Source organism: Lathamus discolor, chromosome 1, assembly GCF_037157495.1.
Source record: "Lathamus discolor isolate bLatDis1 chromosome 1, bLatDis1.hap1, whole genome shotgun sequence".
Classification (NCBI taxonomy): domain Eukaryota; kingdom Metazoa; phylum Chordata; class Aves; order Psittaciformes; family Psittacidae; genus Lathamus; species Lathamus discolor.
The window spans coordinates 110,010,973-110,037,325 of NC_088884.1; the positions used below are offsets into that span (position 1 = coordinate 110,010,973).

A 26,353-nucleotide genomic window follows, 5' to 3' on the forward strand; every position below is an offset into this window, starting at 1 on the left:
GATCTTCAACCAGGCAACCATTTCATGCTGTATATTTCTTTTGAAGAACATCATTCCTTCACATCCAAAGTCACAAATGTAAAAAAAAGAAAATAATCAGGCAACATTTTTCTTCTATTCTCCTTCCGACCCACCACCCTACCCCTCCAGGAGACTGTATTACATTACATAACAGATTCTGACCAACAACTAGCACCAACCTGCTTCCAGATGCAGTACCATCATTTTGGATTAATTTTACATACCATCTCCTCCACCCTCACCCATGTTCAACACAGATACTCAGACCTAGAGCCTTCACTTTTGAAGGTCATTTGAGAGTCCATGCTTGACCTAGAACAGAGGAGAAGCCTTTCGGACTCATCTGTGTACCTTCGTGCCCAGAGCTGCTCTCCTGCACACACTGTTCGAGGTTTCAGAGAGAGTGTTTCAAATTTCACATAGGACTCTCTTGCAAGGTCAGCTTCCTTCACAGTTTTTGGTTTCATACGAAGTTTTAAAAGTTTGTAGAGTAAGAAAAATATCACAGGTAAAACAACCACACATGCTGCACTGCTGGCCAAAATCAGAATTGAAAACTGAGAGCTGCTTTCATCATTTAACCTATCAGTGGAGAAAATAATGCACTGCTCTTTTGTAGGTGGCACTCCTTTGGGTGAGACACATGCCATGTATTGAGTACTAGGCTGCAAACCATCAATTGTGACTTTATTTTTGCTAGAATCAGTGCTCAGAGGCAACATATCTTTCTCACCATACTTTGAGTATAACACAGTCACTGCAGAGCTGCTTGTGGCATTGACAGTTTTCCAAGTTAAGGTCACTCTTTCATCAGTTTCACTGATCACTCTTAAGTTCTTTACAGTGACATTTTGCTCAGCCATACTTGCTGCATTCGATGAAGTCTCCTCAACTTTCTTGCTTGTATCCCCGATCTGCTTTGTCTCCTCACCTTTCTTGCTTGTGTCCCCAGTCTGCTTTTTGATTCCATTTGTCACTGCCTTCGAATTTTTCTTTCCATCAGACATGGGCCTGGATTGCTTCTTGTCAGTAAACCTGATGCTCGTTGATATTTCAGTGCTAACCAGCGCTGTGGTGGTTGGTGTGGTGGGAAGAGGTGTGGTTGTCCTCTCAGGTTCCTGCTTCGATTCATCCTCAGTGGTATTCTGTCTCTGTGCCTCTTGTTTCCTTCCATACTTCTGTGGTGACACAGTTGTAGTAACTACGCCAATCACTGTGACAGTGACAGCAGCTTCTGCCATTCCTGCTAAGTTCTTGGCTTTACATCTGTATTCTCCTGCATCCTTGTATGAAATCCCCGTCAAGCTCATTATGGACCACCTGACACCCTCTCCAGGTGTTTCTTGAATTACTACAGGAAAATGCAAAGAGTAAAACATTATGAAAAAGGTAGGTAAAAAGAAAGGAAACGTTATTAGACTACTTCTTCCCTTATCTCTGCCAGGAAGAATCGCATGTATTAAACTTAAAAAAAACCCAAGCCACACACACAGACTATGGAAGTCCCTGCCATACTATATTATTGCATAAAAGTGCTCAGCTTCAGTCAAAATGGAATTGAGTATGTGGAGGACTTAGAATAGAATTTGCAGTTTCACTGAGTAAAACAAAACCGCATGAAAAGAAATCAAATACCTTAAAGCTGCTATGTGACTAGGAAATACAAGTCTCACTGACTTGAAGTGACATTGAACACACTAGCCATTTAAAACATTTTTTGAAATTACCTTTGTCTTAAGATATTTCAGTAATTTGGACGATTACCTTCTTCAGACTGGTGATTTAAGATAACTGTGAACTACTTGGAATAACAATAGTAATAAACTTTTCTTTATATTTAAGTTACTGCATAAATATCTATCGCAGTAACTAGAATTATATCAAGTATTCAAAATGGATGTTGCAAATAAACAGCAAACATTTACAAATAACATAGAAAATACTGTCCCCCTTTACTCAGCACGGGTGAGGCTAATGTGTTCAGTTTTGGGCCCCTCACTACAAGAAAGACACTGAGGTGCTGGAGCACGAACAACTGTCCCAACCTCCCTTTTCCTTTACCCTTCCCCAGCTTCACCTATTTCCCCCCTTCATGCACATTGTTCTTATCACAGACCACATCCAGAATCAGAACAGTCTGTTGGACCTGTTCAGACCAAACCTCAACAAAGAATTTCCTAACAGCAGTTGCTGGCTACAGTTGCCAGCTTGGTGCAATATCTGGTCAACTGTTACTCATTATAATGATCTCAAAGCACAAGCAACCCTTAATTTCAGGCTTTCCCATGTCCTATAAAAGAGGAATTATACCTGTATAGTTCACTGGTATATTGTCTGACCTAGTCCAAGTAAGCTGCGGTGTTGGGTACCCAGTCGCATCGCAGCGTAGCAGAACGTTGCTTCCCAGTGGGGAAGTGATCTTTGTCGCCGATGTCATTACAGATGGTTTAAGACACTGCTCTAGCTCAGCTCTCTGGAACAAGATTCCTGCCAGGCTCTCAGGTCCACTACATGAAACCAATGGATCCAGAAGTACAACTGAGTTGTCCACAATTTTGGAAAATTCAATTAGCTTTGAAATGCGACAATCACAAAACCATGGGTTGTCCTGCAAACCTGAAGCAGGGAGGGAAGAGGGGAAAGAAAGAAACAAAAAATAATGCTGTCAGGCAATATATGAATATTGTCATTACAGTATGGTGCATGCCTACCACCAGGTACAAGCAAGGAGAACCATGGACCTATTCTGAGTTTCAGTTTGGGTTTTTTTGGTTGGCTGATGGGTGGGGGAGATTTTGCAGAGGTGAGGAAGAGCAGCATGAATGTTTATTAAGCTAAACTTTTTCTTCACAGAAGTTCACAGAAGTGTAATAGATACAGGCACTACCTTTGTTTTGCTTTGATATTTATCTAGGAAAAAAACACATTGAAAAGATGTCTTAAGCCTGATATATTTTCACCTGCCTCTGCCTTCTGGAAAGCTTGTCAGGGCTATTGCATCTCGTCACTCTCCTCTGCTCTGAGTCCTTCGGGCTCTTACAATTTGATCTTCTCAGACCCTTTTTTCAATGCTTACAGAGAAGATGATGGTTTAAGGGGTTATAGCTTTACACCAACATCTCTGTCCCTTGAAAAAAAAAATAAAGGCTAAGGAGAAAGAGCTTTAGGCCAATCAAATTCTTATCTGGCTTTGAACTGTACCAATATTCTTAGGAATCCAACTTCAATTTAGGACAACCTCTGAAATGTGTTCAAAAAGAATAGCAGAAGAGTAGAAAATGGGAAGGACCTTGAAAAAGCTGATGACTACAATGCTTTTATAATGGCATGCAAGAACACTTCTGTTAGAGGCTATAACATTTGCTTCTTGATTCAAAAGTCTTTGATTGGGAGGCTTCTTTCCTTTGGTGAACTTACTATGGTGAAAGAGAGTAGCCATTTCTGAGGCATATAAGTTTAAATCCTCAGCTGGCATTGATTACTCCACTATGTTGGCCTTCATAGAGCAACAGCAGCTTCACCAGGTAAAACACAATGTAGCATATCACTCATGCGTTCAAAGATTTTCTCATTTGACTTATACGTTTGAGCATACCTTTTTCTTTTCTTTTTTTCCCAAGTATTAACAATGAACAGAACTTACAGTCTGAAATAAGGGATGGTGCCCAAGAACTCCTTGCTATTGAAATTACTGATAAATGCACCAGACTGGTCATATCAATTAAACCAATGTTAAAAAAAGAATAGAACCGAAACACCTGATAATATTGTTCCTTTTTATTGTGTATTTTTAAGAATTATAAAAATAACTAATGAAAAAATTCTGCTTTTTTTCCTGTATGAAACCTGTAGAGGAAAGAATACGTGAATAATTATCTATTGCTTCCTTTTGTCACCTGATCAAGATTAGGTTATTTTAAGCACAACGACAGTGATTGGTTAAAACTGTGGTAAACCCCAATTAATCCCTGCTCTTTAAAACAAGACTTGACCTGAAGATACTCCATAACTTTGACATCACAATCCAATTTCACCCCTTGCAGACAGAAGGGATTTTACATCTATTTGCTACTTACTGCCTGACGGAACAGGGAAGGAGAAATCAAGGAAACTGTATCAGCAGCTGCTTGTCTTAAAAGCAAAAAAAAAAAAAAGAAAAAAACAAGAAGAAAGGGAAAAAAAAAACAAAACCAAGAAACAAAAAGAACCCTCCAAACTATATTATTTTTTTCCCTGTGAAATTCACACCTATACTCACAAGCATAAGAGATACCATCCAAAATGTTGTCCATATGTCTGGGCATCAGCTGCTTATGGTTGGTATAAAAATTCTGCCAACTAAACACATGTATGTAATTATTTGTGCTCATCTTTTAAATTAGGGAAGCTTTAGTTTGTAGTTAGAGACAATATTCCTCGGTTTGGGCTTTTTTTTTTTTTTTGCATTCTCGCTTAAAAGGCGTCAATTTTTCTCACTGTAGTAAGAAAAAGACTACATGAGTATTTGAAAATTAAATTCCCCTAAGTTGTAAGAGGAAGACAGGATCCCCTTGAAATCAGCCCTCAACTACCAGAGTTACTCCATAGCAAAATGCTGCTAAAATGCAAGTGAACTCCCAGCATCATCTCTGTGCTACCCAGAGGACAGAAGCATGGAGCAGCTGTGCTACAAGTAGGAGGCAGGGCAGGTGCTCTAGGTCCACAGCATTAATCAGGATAGATTTGCAGCATCAGTAAGGGCTCCCATCCCACATACCAGGCAGCAGATTCTCCCTTATATTAAATGTTACTGAAAATATTTCTTCTGCAATGTTTCCTCCTCCTACAAGATTTACTGCAAGAAAGGATGGAGTTTATTATTGTTTCTAATACCACTATCAGCAGCCAAAAGCCTTTCAAATAGAATCATTTAGGATAGAGAAGACTTTTAAGATTGAATCCAGCCATAAACCTGACAACGCCAAGTTCATCACCAAACCATGTCCTTGTATGCCACAACTACACATCTTTTAAATACCCCCAGGAAGAGCAACTCAACCACTTCCCTGCTCCGGTGCCTGACAACCCTTTAAGTGTATAATTTTTTCCTAACATATATAAATACATGGCTTTCATATTCTCCCAGTGTCCTGAAGAAGACCCAAAGTTGCTATTATAATAAGTGTCAAAAAATGACAAAATTGAAACAATGATGAAGAAAATATGCATAGTCCTTAGACTGGATGAGTGTTTAGTTTAGTCTAGGACACAGGTTTGACCATCTCAGATCATTCCAAAGGCCTGGTTTCAGCTTCAGAGGAGGGCTGTAGTCACAGAAGACTGTACTTCCGTGCTTTAGGGCAAAGAAAGAGTTACTTCAGTTAGTCACCTTATCTCCCCCATCCATTATGCTTCCCAGCTGAGCTGGCTAAATAAACAGGACTCATAAAAATAAATATGATATATACAGCTATAGGAGTTCCTTCCTTGCCTTCATGGCTCATTCCTTCTATTTATCTGTGTCTTGCCAATATCTGACAGTATCCACATTATCTTTAGTAAACTTGCACAGCCACTGTAAGTCATCAAGTCATGTGAATTTCCAAAACGGAAAGATGAAAACGCTACTGAGTTGGGAGCAAGGAAAAACACTGAATTTGATTATACCTCAGTTAGCTATTGAAGAGAACATAAATGGAAATGTAAACCTAGTTACCAATCTACAAAGGGCATTCTGAGCTATAACAGCTTGTGTTTGAAAGATGATAAAAGTGATGAGAAACACATTAAAGAATAAAGGAAATTATAAAAAAAAAATGGGAAAGAAAAAAATTAGAAAAAAAGAAAAAAAAACCTGGAAAAAATGGGGAGCTTTAAAAAAGGAATAAGATGGAATTCCTGCTGGAAAATAATTTCCTAAGAAGAGAAAATAAAAATGATGCTAAGTCTCCAGGGTCATGTGTGTCTGATGGAACAGCAAGTCTTTAGAAACCCTGAATTCTTTTCTAGAAATATTAAAGCAGCTTGTTGACCTAAGTACTAACCAAGGCACAATAAACACTGATAAATATTTATGCATTGCAATGTAACCAATGCAGTGTATTTTAACATTCAATAGGGATCATAAACAGCTCCAAAAGCCTTTCTATATTCTAGATTTAGCATATTTTAAACTTACTCTCACACAATTATAAGTATGTTTGCATGTACAATGCCAAATATACGTACACATGAGTCTGTGCATGCACATTTTTGCAGTCTTCCCAATAAGGAGGGTTTCCCCATGCTGTGTCAATATGGACTTTAGCATTTGAAATAGCTGTGAGTGAAATTTCCTTTGTAAATCAGTAACCATTCTCAGGCCTTAACCTGTATAAGATACTGCTTTTCAGTTGCTGTAAAATGGCAGTATATTAAATATTCAGGTTCTGGGCTGATGGAAATATTCACCACAGCCTGGGACAACTTACACAAGGCTCTCTTCCAACTGAAGCTACAAGATTTTTGATCCAAGGTTCCAAAACAGTAAAGCCCACTTCACCCACTGTGCTCAGTGTTTCCTATACACAGTAATTGCTAGGGAGTAGTTTCAGGAAATGAAGCATCTACCCAATGGCCCAGCATAACAGCTGGGAGCCTGATGGACCTGCAGCATTCAAATTTTTGGCACCTCTACATATAACAGAGGCAAGATCTCATCTAACTGCCACTCTATCAAATACTGGATTCCTCTGTTCCTCTCAGCGACCCACTAGATACAATTTTCCATATGGAAAATGCTACTGCCATCATTCGTGCCAGAAATTTCACTCTGTACAGCAGCCAATGCTCAAACTTAGCTGTGATTTGGATCAAAGTATTAGGCTATAGCTCCAGAGGTAACTAAGAGAGGACCAGATGAGCTCACACACTGGTCCTTCAATCATTTCCACTGCTTAATTGTCAGCTCACTCCACAGCTTTGTTATGAACTGTTTGAAAGGGCAGTCTCCAAGACAAAGTCATTTGTGGCTTCTGGGGCAATTTACACTTCAGGGATTGCTCCTGAAAAGCTTATGGATGAGACCACACTAAAGACAGGTCTCTCTATCCCATTCTTCCCCATGATGTAAGTGCATCAGGCTTTCTCCCTCCAAACTATCCTGAATGAGTATCAGGCATACAACATTCCCTTGTTATTTGGTACTACCAAAAAACCCAGTTCTATGGGTTGCAATACAATTCTCAGTTACTTCTGGCAGCTTAAAGAAAACACATCCCCACCTCCACAGTTATAATTTAGGGTCACTTACATTCCTTAGGGCCCACAGAAAACACGGGGCTAAATCTTACGAAGTGCGGAACAGCCAGTCAGCTTAAAAGAGAGCTCGCCTTAAATTGTGTGGATGACAGCCAGTGTGAGCCATTTGGCTATAGGACCAGGAATCATTACCTGACCCTCTTTCATTTAGGATAGTGTCCACAGAGGAATATCATATAGTGAGAGGTAATAAAAAAACCCAACCCCCTAAATACAGTTATGAATTGGAATAAAGAGATGCTAACATGCCAGTCCCTTGGCAGAAGTAGACCATGGCTCCCCCAAGAACCCTTGAAGTAAACATGGGAAACCTGAGCTTTCTCTTACATACAACCTTCTTGATGCTCAGTCAAGATACTGAAGACAAAATTGCCTCCTGTTGTTAGAAAATATGTATGCACGAACACATGAGTTTGGGCTCTTGCTTTGACAGAACTAGGAGAGAAGCCAGCTCAAGTAGTAACTGCTTACACTAAGTTGAATTGGGCTGCTGTCTTCCTGACTAGACAAAACCAGCATTTATTTACTCTGGGTTCCAGCTTCTAGCAGAGCTCTGGTTGTATACCATTCCAGGCAGGTGCATAGGTTAGCCTGAATGCTCCTACAGAGAACAGCTGGAGCACATAGCACACTCTTGAGCATCAAAGTCTGCAACTGTGCTATTACTTTTTAAAGAAATCTTTCTTTTAAAAACCCAAAGGAGTCCAAAGGCAACCAGTAACTATGGTAAAAAGAGGAGGAAGGGGGAACCCAACAAACAAAACCAACAACAAAACCGCACAAAACAAAAAACAAAACAAAATGAAAAAAGAACTGGTGTGATTAGTTAAGGCAGCAAATGGGTAAGGAAAACCTATGAAAGGTTACTTCTGTAAGAGATGGTCATTAGTTTTTCTGTATGTTCATCTTATGTAGGACAAGAGGTAATCAGCTTAGTTTGCAGTAAGGGAGATTGAGGTTAGATATTAAGAGAAACTTTCTCACTGTCCTCATAGATAAGCACTGGAGGAGGTTACCAGAGAAGTTCTGGAAAGGTCAGGCCATGGGCTTTAAGAACAACACTGATCTAACCAGAACAGTTCAGTTTGTCTGGATCTGCATCCCAGCAGGCTACAGGATGGCTTTTTTGAAATCCTACCTGATCACGTACTGTTGTGATCCTTATCTCTTGCCTCAGAGAAGGAGAATATCTATGGGCTACATTTCTCCTCCCTTGGGCTTCAGAATCCTGGTAGAGACAGAAGAGGTGTTAGAAGAACACAGCTTTCTCCTGTTCTAAGCTGACATCTCCTATGGATGGAGCATTACTGAGGCATCTCAACTCCTAAGTCATCTTTCTAGCCTGATAGTTTCTATCAGCCATTCATTCCTGAAAAACAACTGCTTTGTAATGGTCCATCAACAGCAACCTAAGGATGAGCTCCTGGCAGTGAGTGGGAGTGGTATAACTACCACTTTGCAAGCTCCAGTAACATAATAAAACTAACACTCAGTGGAGACTAAGTCAGCTTGTCAAAATAACCCATGACACAAAAAGCACTGCAGTTTTTAATCTCCAGAGAAAGGGGATGTTTTCTTATTCACCATAGAGTTTCTTATATAGCAAGCACTGTCTGTCTTCACTGGAATGTACTCATCAGAAGGCTATATGATGTCAATGAAAGAAAATTCAGCTAATAATTCACAGCTTCCCTAAGGTATATTTACCCAACACAATGAAAGCACTAACTGGCATTTTACATCCTCAGATCCAAATCTTTAATAACTTCATAGAGCCTACCTCAGCATGTACCATTAAAAAAAGAGAAGCAAGGCATTGTTTGAACCCCTCTGGAGATCTGTGTTCAAACCCAGTTGTAGTTCATAAATGAAAATGATCCAAACATCACATTTCAAGTCTCTAGAGGCCTCAGTGTTGGCACAAGAAAGTTTGCCAGGACTAGAGGAGGCTGGCAAACTACCTGCACCAACAAAGCCTGCAGATGGTTGTCAAGGGGGAAGGGAAAGAGAAAAGAGTGTGTGGGTTGGGAGCCTTTTGGTGTTTTGGATTTCTTGGTTGGTTGTTTTGTTTTTCAAGCAGTGAGGGCTTTGTAAGGCAAGGGACTCCCACATGAGATCATCAGGAGAATTAGATCGAGCACAGTCAGCTCCTACTTCACTGCCTTCAGTATGGGGGCAGGCAAAAGAGTACTGACTTGGATACACTTTTACAGCTTTTTCTTTTAATCCTGAATAGATGAAGATCCTATTAATGCTGCAAACCTATAGTTACCATGCTACTTCTCTACAATCTCCCCTGAACAAGAGTTTTAAATTGCAGATTCTGCTGAGAAACAAAGCAGCTGGACAAGTGAACACTGAACAGTGGGGGATTAGATCAAGAAACTGGAAATACGGGGCAGTACAATGCCAGACAGATCTTTACCAGTGGGTGTAAAAGTGCTCCAGCAGAGAGAGACTACCGGCTTTCCTCCCTTCCTCCTGCTACACTACAAAAACACCAAAACATCCACTTATGCATAAACAGTGACAGAAGAGAACATTATTGATAGAACTTTTCCAGCTATGTTCTGAGACTGCAGAAGATAATAGGGTTACTTAGAATAAGATACAGCACAAAGTCACAAACAGAACTGATGTGATGGTGTACTGGGGAGATGGAATAAAAGTATGAAAAAAATCAGCCTGGCCAAACTATTCTTAAATACGTACCTTAAATACTATAAAAGTACCTTCAATACTATAAAAAGTGCTGTGAAGTTGTAGGGATCAGATTCCTATTCTCTCTCTCATATTAACATGAAAATTGGGGGAAAATTGGGGATTTAATTTAAAGCAATGCAAGGTCAACAGGAATCACGGGAACAGCAGAGCCACCCTTTTTTGAGCCATTAGCACTGTGGCTCAGTTCATGCTTCATATGAGCATCAATTCTAGCTACTTGTTTTTCTTGTGAGCCATTGGAAAAAATAGTTGCAAATGGACATGCTTGAAGTTGCCACCACATACAGTGATGAGGGAAATGTCATCCAAAACACAATTTCTGGAAGTTCTACATTTCTATGGATACTGAGCGCTCCATATGGCCTGTATTCTGGTAGACCAGAATCTCATAGATTTTAGTTTAGTTTTATAACCTTGAGATAACAACATGCATTGAGATCACTATCTTCATTTTATAGTTTTCCACCACCAAGAAATAAATGAATAAAGAATCACTAAGCAAACCAGAGGACTGACCCAGATAAAACTCACTCTCCCGAATCCCAGGCTGGTCCCCTACCTGCTCTCACTTTCAACTTAACATTTAGGTACATTTTAATAAGGAACGAGACAAGCTTTTTAACATACCCAAAATGACTCTCTGGGTCACTAGACTGTCTCTGCTCTTAGACAGGACAGATTCTGAGAAGGGGGGCCAAATGTCCATCAAGTCTGATGGCAAGGTGGTTAGCTTGTTGCTGGATATGTCCAGGTAGGTGAGGTTTTTCAGGTACCGGCCAGCATCAGCAGGAATGCTGGTTACTTTATTATTGTGTAAATCAAGAGTTCGTAGGTTGGGCATCTCTGCCAGTGATTCCCAAGGGAACGTCGAGAGCAGATTACCATCCAGCCGTAGCTCATGCAGTTGTTTCAGGTTATAGAAACTGCTGATATCAATGTTTGCCACGCAGTTGTAAGTCACCCACAGGTATTTGAGATCTACTAGGTAGTAAAAGGCTTCAGTTGGAATCCTTCGTATGACAGTTTTCTCTATACGAAGTTTTACAGTATCCACAGGAACATTTACGGGGATCTCGTACATGTCAGGATCATTACAGAGTACAGACCTAGCATCAGGAAAAAGACAAAAAAAAACAGAAGGGGAGAAAAAGGAGAGATATATTGACATATAGAAATTCGCATTTTAGATTTAAATGCAGATACTATTACTTTCTGCAACACTACTAGAAGAATAAAGAATGTCAGCTCAAGAGCAGTCCTCTGCATTTAAAAATCAAAAAGGAAAATAGGGAGTTTCTAAATATATATAAAAAACCCCCCACAAAATACTTTCATGTGAAGTTTAATTTGATTTATTATAAAGCATATAAGCACCATCCTCTGTCAGCTATTCTATTGACAACTGAAAAACAGAAGCCACTGTATAAGGAATAATACATGCACGTATCTCAAGTGGGAATTGCATGCCATTTGTGTTACTAAAATTTAGAAATTTGGATTACTAATTTCTATTTTTTTCTGCATGATGAAGATTCAAAGTATTTGTCTATATTTACCTTTCAGAACAGACTGAAAAATGCAAATGTTAACGTATTTCTCTAAAGGAGAGCTTTCTAGCCTTCTTTCTGTTGTCTGCATAGAAATCGCCTGCTTTCTAGAGGTGCTAACCATTTTCTGCTCCCACTGATTTTATCGAAGTGGGATCTCTCAGCATTTTCAAGAATCAGTTTGCTTCCATTTCTGTGGGATACATTGTTTGCACTCATCAGCTTTAAGATTTCCCTCCCCTTGATAAGACTATATTTAATGTTGTCCCCCTTTTTTCTATATTTTTCCTTTATTTTACTTTCTCTTCATGCAGCTATATACTGGGTATATTGTGACAAATAGCGATGAGAAACAGTATCTCCCAAAACTGATATGACAATACCCAGATCATCAAACTTCAAATTAACCTCTACATTACCAAAAAATCATATGATTTTCCTGCAGATTAAAAAAGAAACTACTGTATTTATTTAAACCAGAAATACCTTACAGTAGACAACTATTTGCTGAAAATAGAAAGGACATTACAATAGTAGGAAAATCATGGAGCAGAAAGAAATTGCTTTCTGCAAAACCCGAAGATTTAAAGTAGCTATTTGTGAAGTACAGAGCCATAATCACCATCTGTTCCAATTCAGGAATGCTTCTAGCTGTACAACACCAGTATAAAAGATGCCTTTATTTCAACTACGCTAGAACCAATTTGCAATGTATGAGAATGTTATTTCCAATTTCTTCATCCCTTTTCCTTATAAATTGCCTTGTATGACAAATAATAAAACTTATACCTTGCTCCAGTGCCATCGCTTCTGCCATGGTAAACGCAAGTGCATTGTGAAGGACAAAAACCATGCAGTTCTTCAAGAAAGGTCATTAGGAGGTAGAAATAAACAAACAGATACATGACTTCCCCCCCAGCAGAACCGATATGGAAAAAATTAAAACTTCATTCCCAGGCACTCATGTGCAGTGTGCTACGAATGTGAATGCAGACATCCATTTAGTAACAGCAGATTACATCAGATTAACTGAGATCTGTAGTTGCTTAACCTTCAAATGTATCCTGAAATGGGTCAGTTAAGCCAGTTCATTCTTTATTCTGTCAGAACAACACACTGTTTCCAGTCATACCCAGCATGTTTCAAGGCTATTTTAATATATAGCTTGCAAAGTTAGCATGTAATAAAATGCTTCTTTGCTCCTTCTAAGAGGCCAGGCATTAGTTACTGTCCATAAAATGTTCCAAGGTTCCTGAAGGAAATCTAGTACAGCGTGAGGTTATTGCATTGCATTTTCTTTAATACTGAAAATTACAAATTAATAGGAAGCCAGAGATAGATTCCAGAGTTCATAAAAAATCCTGTAAAAACAGGCTTCTTTTGACAAAAACAAAACAACCTACCCATGTGAATAAGTTACACACTGCAAAGGCAAACTTCATATTCATGCATACATAACAACAGAAGATATTTATTCTAAAATTCTGAGTATCATCAAGAGTGAATATACTAGCATTCATAAATAGATGTATACACAGTCATCTTTTCCATCCTGAATAGATCACCTCACCAAAGGTATTTTTTGAAAACTACACAGCAGACCTATATAACCATGAGATTGACTTAGAAATTACGAGAAATTATTATGAATACTTATTCAGTTTTATGTGCCTCCCACATGTCAAGGTTGAGGGTGCAGTTTGTCTCATTTTCAGGATTTGCTGTGCAGTTACAAGCACTAGAAACTATTACTAAATAGTTACTATTACTAGAACAACAGCTGTCTTTCTACAAATGCGTTGGGTTGTGTGAGCAAAAACTTTAAAAATACATTAAAATATCCCAAAACTCCTTAAAAATCCTAAAAATTGGTAACAGGTTCTATTGGGTTTGGCTAGGTATTTTGATAACATATTCACAGAAACAGAACTCTGCAAAGCATACCAACATGGACACCTGGTATAGAAATATATTCACACAGGGAGAATCCAGAATATTTCAAGTCTGGAAAACTTTCAAGGGAAAAGTAATTCATGAAAGGAATTATAGGTGCAAAATCCATGTTACTGAATTTAAGCACCTCCTGCTTCAGGCTCTCCTTGCCCTGTGTCACCTTGTCCACACTGTAAGAGTCAGTGACCACTTCACTACCCCCCTTTTTGTTTGGGACAGACATATTGGGCCAATAAACCCCATTCTCAAAACCTAGAGTCTTAATGGGTATTGTCTTTTTGCCTTCTTAACCTATCTAAACAGATTATTGCGATTAACAGAAACAGCTGTCTGGGGCAGATAATTATTCCAAAAGATTAATCTTCCAAAAGATTAATTAGCTTTAACTGAGATTTCACTCCTTTCCATTTAACTTATGCATCCAAATGACAAGAGTTCTACGATGTCAGTGCACTTTGTGATACACTCATGGGCAAGGCGTTGTTTATAGTTATCTCTTGTCTTGTCTGACATCGCACCATTGCCAAGATTGCCCTCCGAAACCTGCAAAGGCAAGAAAGGGAAAGCAGAAAGGTCATTAGCTGGAGAACCAAACACCAAGAAACACTGGGTAAGCTGACCTTCAGTATTATAACAGTTTTCAACTTCAGTAAACCTTGCTTAATGAAAAATGGTGTATTTGGAATTTGGGAGGACCTGAGTCTTTTTCACTTCCATGTACATGAATAACTCAGTTAAGTTTCTTCTACAACAGGTTCACAGCAGGTTTTGCTCATCCCGGGACAGGGTATAGCCATGACAAAGATGAACTTACAGAATGGTGAAAAAAATTAGATGGATTTTCTCAGCAAGATCAAGCTCACCTAGACAGAGATCACAGGCTCTGCTTCTAGATTGGTAGTAGAGAAAGTAAGGATGCTTCCTTGCAAAACCCAGTTCTCAGTCAGAGGCACTGGCTTTGTTAGAGCATTTGATATGTTTGCTCAAAACAGATGGATAGGCCTAGCTTATTTACTTTAACAGTAAGCGTCAACCCATCCTATTCAGTCAGAATATGATACAGCCCAAATCAAGCAAAGAGATCTACAGAATTTACATGTCACCAAGCTGCCACACGTTTTGGCCACAGTTATTTAAGCCAGTTTACTGCTGATACAACCCAAAATCCAGAAGTCAAATTTGAGAAGCCACAAAGGGACTTTCAAAACTGTCTTACAAAGGCTGTGTTGATGTGTTTTCAAAAATCTTTATCAATTTAGTATATTCTGATGATGATCAAACCAATTTCTTTTAGGGTTTCCTGTCCAAAAGGTCATCTTTGTTAAATCATCAGTGGCATACCCTTTGATCTCTTTGCTAATCAGTTTGCTGTATTTTTCAGATGATCCTGCTATAGTTAGATGATCAGCTAAAATCATCGGGTGGTATTAAATTAGGAACACTTACTTTTTGTTTGCAACGACATAAATGCAGGGATTATAAAATGTGGAAGATTTTGCAAATAAAGGAGCTATGATGGCCATTGCAGGAGAAATTTTCTTTGGGTCTCCAAAGGAAGACCACAAACACACAATAGAATACGGAGACCATGCCACCAAGAACATTACAATCATCACAACAGACATCTGTAAAAGAAGAGGAACAGACTCATAACCAGTATTACCTGAAGATAAAGACCTTATAACCTAACCTCAAAGGCATGTGCACCTGTGTGAATATAGAGCTATGCAGAACCAAATAGCAACATGTAAACAAGCACACCTGACAAATTTTGAGAGGTCATAATGAAATCTCACTTTGGGGATTTAATAGCACATCACGCTGTCATGTATTTTGGCATGCTGGGACTTCATTGTGTACAATCTTCCTTCACAGTCAGCACTATTTAGCATGAAAAAATCTCTCCAGCAGAAGTTTCAATGGCCAGAGAAGACTTCATACATGAATTATGACCACCATAACAGGTCACTTTAGGATGTTATTACAAATAACAAATATGAACTGAGAGTAAAATCTAAACCAAATGTTTCATAAAGATGTTAATAAATAAAACTGTTTAAAAAGGTTTAACTGTGGTACAGTAAAATTAAAGAAAGTAAATGTTCTTGGATACAAAGGCTCAGTCCATACACTTGTGGAACCCACAAGCGTCTGGTTGATTTAATGAAGTATGATAGCCTTGTTCAAGCATCACACTGAGCAGCTATCTGAGCAGTTATGTCTTCTCAGAGAGAACAGTGCGGGCATGTTGGGGCTCATACCCCAGAAGACTCCACACCCCAGCTAGAAATGAACAGCAAAAGAATGAGGGTAGTGGAAGGTTAGGAGAGGAATCAGCTGGGACAGACCTCTCTGGTTTTTGTCAGGGACATGAACCAGTCACTGAAACTGGAATGAAAATGCCAAACTAATCAAGAGGACAAAATGAATCACTAAATAAACAAACAAACCTGCAGGGCTCTTTGTATGTATAGGATTCCCTAGTGTTGTTTACCTATAGCCTTAGTCAGTCTTTTTGTGATGAACAAAATGAGAAACAAGAAGTAAATGGCTATTTTGTATGAGCTCTTCTAGAGCACAACCAATAAACAAACAGTGACTCTTTCCACAGAAGATTCCTGTTTAAATACAAATGTAACACGTATCAATAATAATGTAAAGAAGCTTAAAGATGCTAGTTGTTGAAAAAGCAAGCAGTCCAGTTCCAAAAAAGAAACTCCAAAGCTTCAGTCCTTGATTTTTTTTCCAAAATATAAGTTGGTATCTTCAACTGCAAAACAGTAAAAATATGTTTTTCTTCACAAATATGAGCCTAAATTTATAGCTGAATCCTCAGCTTTAAGCATTGTGAAAGTTTTTCAGAAGAGCAAGATGCTCAGATTATTATTTGTAGGTAAAAGTACTATTTTTCACAATTCAGCAATGATAAAGTTTTCCAAGGAATGGTAAGTTTGCATTGATAAGTAATTCCAAAGCATAGGTATGTACTTGTCTGTCCAATTCTCTCTCACTTATCATGTCCAGCTATAAATCACATCTTTACACAAAACCAAAGGAGCTAGTGAACTTCAAGCTTTCTCAAGGACTTTTATACATTAAAAGAATGTCAACCTTCCAGAAAGGATATATCATTTTATGCCATAACTCACATTTGCTACTGTTTACATAAGAGATAAGCTTAACAGAGTGAAAAGAACAAGGGATCAGAATCACACATTTTGGGAGCTTGGAAATGTACTTTCACTTCTAGGCCATGAGTTCAAATCAGAGTTGACGAGTCCATTTTAGACCGGACACCCCTATGTACCCCTATGTAGCAGAAAGCCTAAGGACTCTTACAGACACAAAAAGTCCTCCTAGGATGGACACCTCTGAGGTATATTTCTACGTAATGACAGAAGGGTAGAGGGAAGGAAAATTCATATTGTTCCCAGCCTTCAAAGTAGCTATTCATCTGGAAAGAGGCCAAAAGTAAAGAATATAGTGTTGTAAGTCAAGCCAAGAGGTTTCACCTAGACTGAATTTTGGTTATATTTAGTACAAAAGGAAGAGGCAAAATGTAGGAAACAGAAATGCTTAAAAGGCTGCAATGTTTTTTGGCCCCAAGACTAAAGAACACGCTTAAAACAAAACATGCCCTAATTTACTATACCTTTGTCACATCTACTTGGTCAGACCAATCTATGTTGATGCTCTCCAAGCAGTTACTCCTGGCGTATTGTTTCATTGCCCGGGAAACATTGTAATAACAGTAAAACATGACTGTTAAGGGTACAACAAAATTAACAGCAATTACACTCATTGTGTAGGAAACAAAGGACCTGATAAAACAGAAAAACAAAACACAGTAACTTACAAATAGCCGTTCCGTAAAACTTACTAAAGATTTTGATACTTTGATTAGGTTATGAAATTCTAAAACAAGCTTTTAAAGAATTAGGAAAATTTTCTTTAGCTTTAATTTTCTTATTAGTGCCTACAAATCTTGTAGTTTTCCAGCATAGCTCACTTCCTGTATTTTTTCTAGACCTGCTGCATATTATTCCATAGTTTTAAAACTATTTTTATAAGATACACTCCATACAGTTATGCTCAGAGGGCGGTGAATTAAATAAGCTTAGTCTCCAATGAGACAGCAAATTGAAAAGAAAGGGTGAAGGGAAATCTTACGCATCATTTTTCCTCCAATTTACTGTGCATGTTGCTCCAGTTGGATCCGGGGCATAGCTAGCCCAGCCTACAGTAGGCATGGAAGCCCAGAAGACTGCATTTATCCAAGCAGCAAGGATTAGAGTGGCATAGCTACGGGCAGTCATTCTTCTCCCTGTGGCCAAACACATACAGTCACAAACCATTGTCATCTATTGCTTCTTTCCGTTGTTGAACTGCAACAACAAGTGGCTTCCAGCAAGCACATACTAGATGAATAATGATCCTTTCAAAGGCCTACACTCCCAAACACTGCAGTATACCATTTCATACTGCTGAACCTTTAACACCACCTATACCATCATCCTCTGCAACTCACATCATACAGGCAATACCTGATCCTAACCCCATGTCAAAAAGCTTGTTATGCAACAGTGCATTCAAGTACACACTTGCATGACTACAGGGGCAGGAATTAACTGTGACAATATGGCTGTAACAGAGAGGAGAGGAAAACATACAGTTCAGTGCTAACACAACAGCAGAAGCAAACACCTGCTTCAAAACCTCCCACAGCTAGAGGCTTTTCATGTGCTTCCATATTAGACATTGTCCTCCAAAGACTGCAAATAACCATGAAAATACAACTTATAAACAGAATAACAGCCAAATTGTGAAAAATCCACTGTCTCCAGCAGTACTATTCATGCCAACTAGATAACTTACTTAACCAAGTACTGTAGGATCATGCCCTAAATTCAAATTATGCCTAGCACTGTAATTATGGAGTCATTTATGAGAAAACAGTTAGACTCTTATTTCATAGAAGCTCAACAGTAAACATTTTTTTACCATAAGTACAGTACCTATATCAGGCCTGCAGATTGTCAGATAACGATCAACTGCAACAACAGTGAGCAAACCGATACTCGCCATCCCAAAAAAGATGTTTAATGCAGCGTAGATCTGAAATTAAAACACACAAACAAAAAAGCCTTTTCTGAGAAATTTGTCAAATGTACAAGCGCAAATTCATGGACTGAATTGAAGGCACTAATACATTACATTCAGGCTGTGTTCTCTTTCATAAGCAAGGTACTGAAAGAACTAAATCAGTGCAGGCAATTTGGAGATGGCTCATTTAAAATTGAATGTTTCAAAAGCAACCTGCTTGTGTGTGCATCAGAAATCCTAAAAACAGCACTCTAAAAAGCAAGAAAACACCATACTTCAGTAAGTAAATTTTGAGATTCAGAGTCTGGAGATTGGAGGGGTTCAATTCATGGTTTTGGTATAAGTTGAATGAAATCTGAACAGCGTTTGATTCATCAAAAAGGTTACGGCTTTAGCAAATGTGAGGTCCTGAATTGTCACTCTTTCCTCTGCTGCATAATTACACTTATTTCACAAATGTGGTACACTGATTTTCCCCATCAGACTCCATTTTTACACATGTCAGATCTGCTGCACAGAGTGACAGGTGCTGCAATCCCAACATGCTCTAAATGCATCTGCCCTGTCATCCCACGGGCAGTGAGACCAGGAAGGAAGACTGGGAAGGCTGTGTTAGCACTGGCACCCAAGAAACATAGCGCCCTGTGCCAGATTACATACCAACAGTGGTTATGACAGAACCATATGATGTTCAACCATCTCAGTTCACAGGATACATTTGGTTTAGATAAATGGGAGTTGCATGTCAAGTGAACTCCCAAACCATTGGTACTGAGATTTCACATCAACTTCAACCCGCTACAAGATAGCCTAGATACAAAGATGTTTAGCGAGGCTTCCTGTCAAACAGCAACTGAATTTTGAACTTGAAATAAGTCAGGCAAGTGAACTCTGATTATTATAAATATCCATTATATAAACGTCTGAAATGTGTATTGCCGCTAATTTTTTTCTTGAGTCACATTTTCAGTATATACTTTTACATTACTACTTATTTTCATGGACATTTGAGATTTAAACCACAGTTCAGAGGAAAGGGCACCATCTCTCTGCTTTGGAAGTATAATTTTTCAGTCAGACTATTTTTAAAAATAGACAGCCATTAGAACTAAGCTAAATCTTAGCCTTAACCTTGCAGGCCTTCATTTTGGATATCCTAATACAGCAGTCTGAAAGAACATGTATTTGCCAAGCAGAACTCATTGAGATCTGTCAAACTCATAATCAAAACCGTAGTCACATCCAAAGTCTTTTCATTAGCAAATAAGTCATCAAATGTGCATGTGCTACTATAACATTCTTCATTTGAGGATTTTGTTCCCGAAGTCTTCTTAAAGCTATTTTCAGATCTCTAGTTGATAAATATAATGTTACACTTTGAAAAACACATGCAAAATCCTATATCCAGACATTGTTGACATGACAGAACATCAGCTTCAGGTCTAGAGTCAAACTTTGCATCTCCATCTTATCTCTTGAAAGAACTAATACGAGGTTGAGCTACCGCTTATTTCTCAGTTTGCTTTTAAGTGCTCAAAATTTTCTCTCTGACTTAATTGCAATACCTGGCATCCAGTATATCCAAATTTCCAGCTTCCATGCAGGTCTGAGGCAGCAGACATGGGGTAACCAATGCCACTTACACCAATGTCAGTAAAAGCCAAGTTGATAATAATTGCATTGGTTGCTGTCCGAAGCTCTTTGTATTTAACGAAGATGCCCAAAACAACAATATTACTGAAAATGCTTACCACTCCTGTAAAAACAGAAAAAGGGAAACTTTACCAAAGGTACCCACCAGCCAGTAATATACATGCAGAAGAAAATATAGCCTATTGGAATATCTATGCCCTAAACAAATGATAATTTCAGTCAAGTGCAATTTTGTGAAGAGGATAGACACCTGACAAGCAGAGAAAAACTTTTCCAATTAGGCTCTTATCAATAAAATGGAGAATTCCAACATGTTCAAGCCAACCCAGCCATTAAAAAAATAACTTGGAAATAACAGGAGCTTGTGAGTTGTTCAGAGATCCCCTAGTTTGACATGGCTGTTACAGTGTCACTGAACTGAATCCTAAACTTACAAATATTTGTATAGCCTGGGCACCTTGAACAAACAAATGGAATTATTTTGTTAAAAGTCTAATAACACACAACATGTTATCCATGGAAATGCCCCTTAGAGTTTTTCAGGGGGGTTGTTTTGTGGGATTTTTTTGTTTGTTTTTAATTTTTATTCAAGAAGTTTCACCTAGGAATCAAAACACTGTAGTTTTCATCATCGCAAACAAGGCATAATTCTGTAAGGAGCTTGAGGCTGTCATCCTGAATGTAGACTTCCAAAAGCAGACCCATCTTCTTTCACAGCCACTGCCCATCCTGCTCCAGTTTGCTGGCCATCACCTTCACTGATGGGATTTCTGCTTCTCTATTGGCTCCACCAAAAACCTGACACACACACTTGAGCTTTTGTGACATGCCTCTGTGGAAAGGGCAGTAAGGTCTGTAAGTATTATACAATGTTCTTTCATCTCTGACACTGTCAATGGTGCAGCACAGAGTTAAAAATCCCTAACATCAGTTTATATGCAGACTACAAACATGTTGCAGTTCAAACAATAACCTCAAATCAGCAGGGTTAGAAAACCTGAGGGCAAGAATCAGTTTCAAGTACTTCAGCTGTACAGTCGAATTTTGAAGAAAATTCCTTCAAAGCATGCAAATTCTTTTAAAGAATGGGAAGTCCTGTGGACTCCATCCTTGGCAGTCCACAGGAACACAATAAATAGATTTATAAATAACAGCACACACCCCAGAGGGTTGAACTAAGGCATTTCTAGGGTCAAATACGCATCAGAGGTACCATCTGAACCACTCTGTTCAGCAAGACATGACAGGTACGAAAAGGGGCAGAAGGAAAGCCTTCTGTAACATACATAAAAATGTAACAAAAATGATACTTCAGATAACAGACAATAAGGACAATACCAATTCTTCATCCTTTGAATGGAATTTCTCAATTTCATTTCTATAAATAGGTACCCCTTTTATTATACCTGAAACTCACACAGCGAGTTTCACTGCAACATTGTATTAACCAATACCAATCTCCTACATTACAGAAACTCTCACCACAGATTTAGTACTTTAAAAATAAAATGTAGCAAAAATGCAATTCTTGGTTGTCTCTCTTTCCATTCTCTCTTTAAAACCACCAAGCATGTCAGCTCTCAAGTGCAAGTCTCCTGCCTAGTACAACTTCACATTACAGACGATGCTGGAGGTGCATAGCCACATAGATGTCATCAGCTGTCATATTCATACAGTCACGTATTTCAGGAGGATGATGCTATGAGGCCCTAAAATGCAAAAAAGCAAGGAGCTGGGGATCTGATTGGAAACCAACACACAGTAAAAGCACTTGCAGTGCCAGTTCTGTCAGCTTTCAAGTTGGCAGGTAGCATGTCATCTCACAAAATAGAACTACCGCTTTATAACACAGGCTCCCTATGGGGCATGCTTTAACAGATATTACAGCTACCAAGAATGAAATCAGAAATATAACAGGGCTATAAACTTGTATCCTCAGGGTGAAGGAAAGATCCTGCTAGACACAGTTAAATCCCGTGCCTCAGGGCCCAGTCTTAGAGGGTAGGGACTGCAGATCAAGCCCAAGACTTTCAGTGACCTGGAATCATCAACTGGGACAAACTCATGTGATTCACATACAACACGTGGATGCTGCCACTTGGCCTGTGAAAAATCTTAGGGTTAGACAACTATTCCCACATTTCTTTAAATAAACCTTGTAGCTTTATGAAGTTGAAGATAAAAGCCTCATAACCTGATCAAGAGCAGAAGAATTTACTTTCCTCCTACCCAGGGAAGCAATGAAAACGAAAGGCAGAACAAATGTAAATAAAAGCCCTAACAGAGTTAAGCAAGGCACACGTAGTAGCATCGAAACAACGAAGGTTAGGTCTGTATATAACACAATTTACTTTTCCAGTTAGCATATTAAAATGATACGAGAGCATTTCACCATTGTAAGATGAAAGATGTCCATGAAGTAGTATTACTTCCTGCAGCCTGAGTATCCTTGTGGGCATCACTAGAATTAATACGCTAACCACTGTAGAGTGCCATACTCAACAATTACTTCATTCTCAGAAAATGAAGCAATTATTTGCAGAAGAATTCAAACCTTTTAAGAAGCAACATAATGATGAACGCTGTACCTGTGCTTCATTCTTCTTCTTAGACATCTGTTTATTAACACAGCTTAAATTTTCCAGAGGTAAGATCTGTGGTAGTAAGGCATTTGCAATGCAATTAATCATACTTTCAAAGATGATATAGATCTTACTGTCAAAAACATTCCTCATTAAGAAAGCTAAGTCCAGCCTACAGGTGAGTTACTAGACTCCTGCAATTATAAGAGGAAAACAAACAAACACAAAGTAATCCAACTTTTTGTTTGCTTTTTAAAGACATTTAATTTCCTTGTAAGATTAAGGAAGAAGAGGTGGGTTGATTCTAGCTGATCCCATTGATCACCTACGATAGCTTTGATCGCTAACACCAAGCCATCTGAAGAGATAGCTATCTGAAAAGACCACCTTGTTGCATACACTCTAATCAATTTGAATTAAAATATAACAAATACCATACGTATCTGCAGCACATAATAGATAGTTACCTGCAAATACTGTGGCGGTACTGCAGAGTGTGTCTAGCCTCCAGTACATGACCATAATTCATCTCTACAGCTTCATAACAAGTCTACTTATTCTGTGTAGCTGTTCTATTAATTTCGCTAAAAATCTGAAATAAGTTATTGCCTTTGCATTCAAAAATGCCCTTTTACCAGAACATCACTTTGATACCACTTTAAATAGATACGCTAAATAAAACGAGACCATCCGCAATACTATTTCATATAAACCTAAAGTCCATTAATATTTTAATGTATTTTAAAAGCTAAAAATAGCATAGAAAATGTATGGTACAGCCTGTGGAAAAAAGAAAGGTATTTATAAACTGATCTGATTTTCCATAATAAAGATATAGCAGGCCTATTTTTAAAGACAGTAAGTTTCAGGTTTTGGTCACATTGATATTTCATTGCTATAGCTCTCAACGCTTAAAAAAAACATTACTGAAGCAGTTATGATTATAACAATGAGAAAGTTTTCAAGGAGAAGGGGGGTGGAGGGGAAATCAAACATAATTATTCAAGTTTAGCCAAAGGCCATTGCAGTCACAGGGAACGAACACGATGTCAGGCCTTTCAGTGTGCTTTTTCTAACATGTGTCATTGGTGAAAAATACAGCTGCAACCAGAGTCTGCTCTTCTGTGATTAATGACCAGCTCCCTCCCTTTAAGTCACATTCCAACCCTTCCCCTTACATCCCCCTAACAGACACCCGCTCACATGCTCAGACTACACATATATTACTACAAACATGTGGCCCAGGAGAAATCTCAAGATAGCTTCAAGCACATCACAGAAAAATGCAAGATGTGACAGCTATGTCCTATTTTTATCCCTTTTGCAAGCTGGCAGAAATTAATTCTTACTCTCTTCTATAATTACATATCAACAAAACATATTTTTCAACACACAATGCTGCTTTCAAATATAGAGCAGAAAACTTAGATGTTTCTGCACACTTCAGTCAGCCTGCTAACATGTCAGTAAACTATGGAGAAAAGCCATCAGACATCTGTGCAATACGAAATGAAACACCATCTCTGTTACTATACAAAATAAACACTCAGAACTACGATTGTATTTTAAACAGTTATGCAACTATTTGCCAATACCCATACCTGCTGTGATTAAGTAAGCTGCAACTATGTTGTGCTCAGTCTGTGTAAAGGCTGAATGAGCTTCATTGTCACTTTCTGAGGAATTGGATGAATCATTCCAATGCATTTTGAACAAAAGAGACTGTCGCCTACCCTCTGCAATAATTCATCAAGACGACGAAACACTACAAAACCGTGACAGGGAAATTCTTTCACTATTCAACAGACTCACTGAACAACTAAAAAAGGGGGGGTAGGAGGGAGTTCCCCCCACCATTGACAGCCTCCAAGCACAATTTAATTGGACTAAAGTGCAAGTAAGTTTACACTCCCAATCTATGCAGGAGATTGTTAATTAAAACAAAGAGCAGCACAGACCTGAGTGTGTTTCCAACAGTATGCTTAAACTTCATTCTTACTGCTAAAGAGATTAACCGTCACATGCTCCCAAACTTTTTCCTTCAAACCTCTTGTGCAATGCTTCAGAAACCTCAACAAAAGCTGAATCAGGTCAGTTGGTTGTCAGCCTGCCTTGGAATTAACTCCCATCATCACAGTGAATACACAAAACCACAGCACAACATAAAGACACAATGCTGACTTTTTTTAAAAGCAGATACACTCACTCTAAATTACATCCCTTCAAATCCTTCAAGACCTTCTTCTTCAAGATTCTCACCTTGATTTAAACTCTCAAGCTGACACAGACACAAGACAAACACAGTTTGTTTGTTATTTTCCTGAAGTGAAGCATGACTTTCAGAAAACTCAGTTGCTACATTTCTAAAATAGCATGGTGTGTAGAAAACAGTTGTTGAATACGTCTTACCAGTCTGAACACTCTCCCTCTTCCCCCCACACACACATAAGCTTACTTTGGGCAAATTTTCCAAAACATGTTACTGGGCAGAAAATTATTGTATATTTTCCAAAGCCTTGAGCAGCAGAAGCTTATGTTTTCTTCTCTTCAGTGATGAGCAGCACAACAAAGTAAAGACCTTTTACAAAACTTTGCATAAATATTAGCTGCAATAAACCCTTGCCCAAACAGCTTATTTGCAGTATCAGTGTTAAGTAATCAAAGAAGGTGTTCCCCACCAGTTCCCCTTCATACAGTTTTTGTCTCCAGTTTTGAACTCATACTGGGTATAAAAGTGACAAGGATGAGCAACCAGTGGTTCTTGAGTGGTACATGGCTCACAGGCAGCTCAAGCAAGTTCCCAGACTAGGTCATGTCTTCTCATCAGCAATAAGGATGCAGCGACACAGACAGTGTTGAAGAATATGGCCATCACACAGAAAGGAAGTCTACCTGAAGAGCTCTCCCTTCTGTAACCCATTATAACTCATAGAGCATTCTCTCCCACTCCTCAGCTTTCCAAAACAGACATCCTGCATCTTTCATCCATGGGAATCCAAAGCTAAGAAAACTTTGATACAAAACTTGTGCTGTCATGGCATTTAGTCATCATTACTACAGCTGATCACGTGTCACCATTCTAGCAACAAACATTTCCTTCAGCGCCACAGATCTACACTCACAGTTCTCAGGGTACTTGTATTATTACCGTATTTTTCCTTTCAGAAGAGGATTAGGCAGGAACAGGGTGGGAGGGTTCTGAAAGGAAAGATGATCTGTTTGGCAACGAAGCCACTTCCCTAGTGCCTCGAAAGATAAAAGCATAGTGATAATTTGATATTTTTGCTTTCCTCCCCTGAAACTTTGGCAGGATTTTCAAAAGCATCTCAGAGCTTACAATGCTGGATGTCTCATTAACGTAAAGCATTACTATTTTTGTTCAGACAGAATTCCAGACCTAAAGTAGCAGTTAATGAGACCTTACAGAGATTTCATACGTACTTGTTGAGTAAAACACAAGTTTCTAAGACGTGCAGTCTATCCTATGCACCA

At 38.7% G+C, this 26,353-nt stretch overlaps 2 protein-coding genes across 2 annotated transcripts; both read right to left on the reverse strand.

Moving 5' to 3' along the window:
• Positions 1–269: 269 nt before the first annotated feature.
• Positions 270–12,495, reverse strand: LRIT3 (leucine rich repeat, Ig-like and transmembrane domains 3). The gene is made up of 4 exons (XM_065665219.1): positions 12,360–12,495; positions 10,651–11,129; positions 2,332–2,637; positions 270–1,372 (listed from the first exon to the last, which is right to left on the reverse strand). Exons 1-4 carry the CDS (start codon positions 12,473–12,475, stop codon positions 270–272), a joined length of 2,004 nt encoding a protein of 667 aa, XP_065521291.1. The 5' UTR covers positions 12,476–12,495.
• A 1,306-nt stretch (positions 12,496–13,801) lies between these two features.
• On the reverse strand, positions 13,802–26,245 carry RRH (retinal pigment epithelium-derived rhodopsin homolog). Its single transcript, XM_065665220.1, has 7 exons — positions 24,463–26,245; positions 20,192–20,382; positions 18,539–18,638; positions 17,694–17,847; positions 17,176–17,344; positions 14,970–15,148; positions 13,802–14,066 (listed from the first exon to the last, which is right to left on the reverse strand). The coding sequence occupies exons 1-7, from the start codon at positions 24,566–24,568 to the stop codon at positions 13,961–13,963; spliced, it is 1,005 nt and encodes a 334-aa protein (XP_065521292.1). The 5' UTR covers positions 24,569–26,245; the 3' UTR covers positions 13,802–13,960.
• Positions 26,246–26,353: the final 108 nt, after the last annotated feature.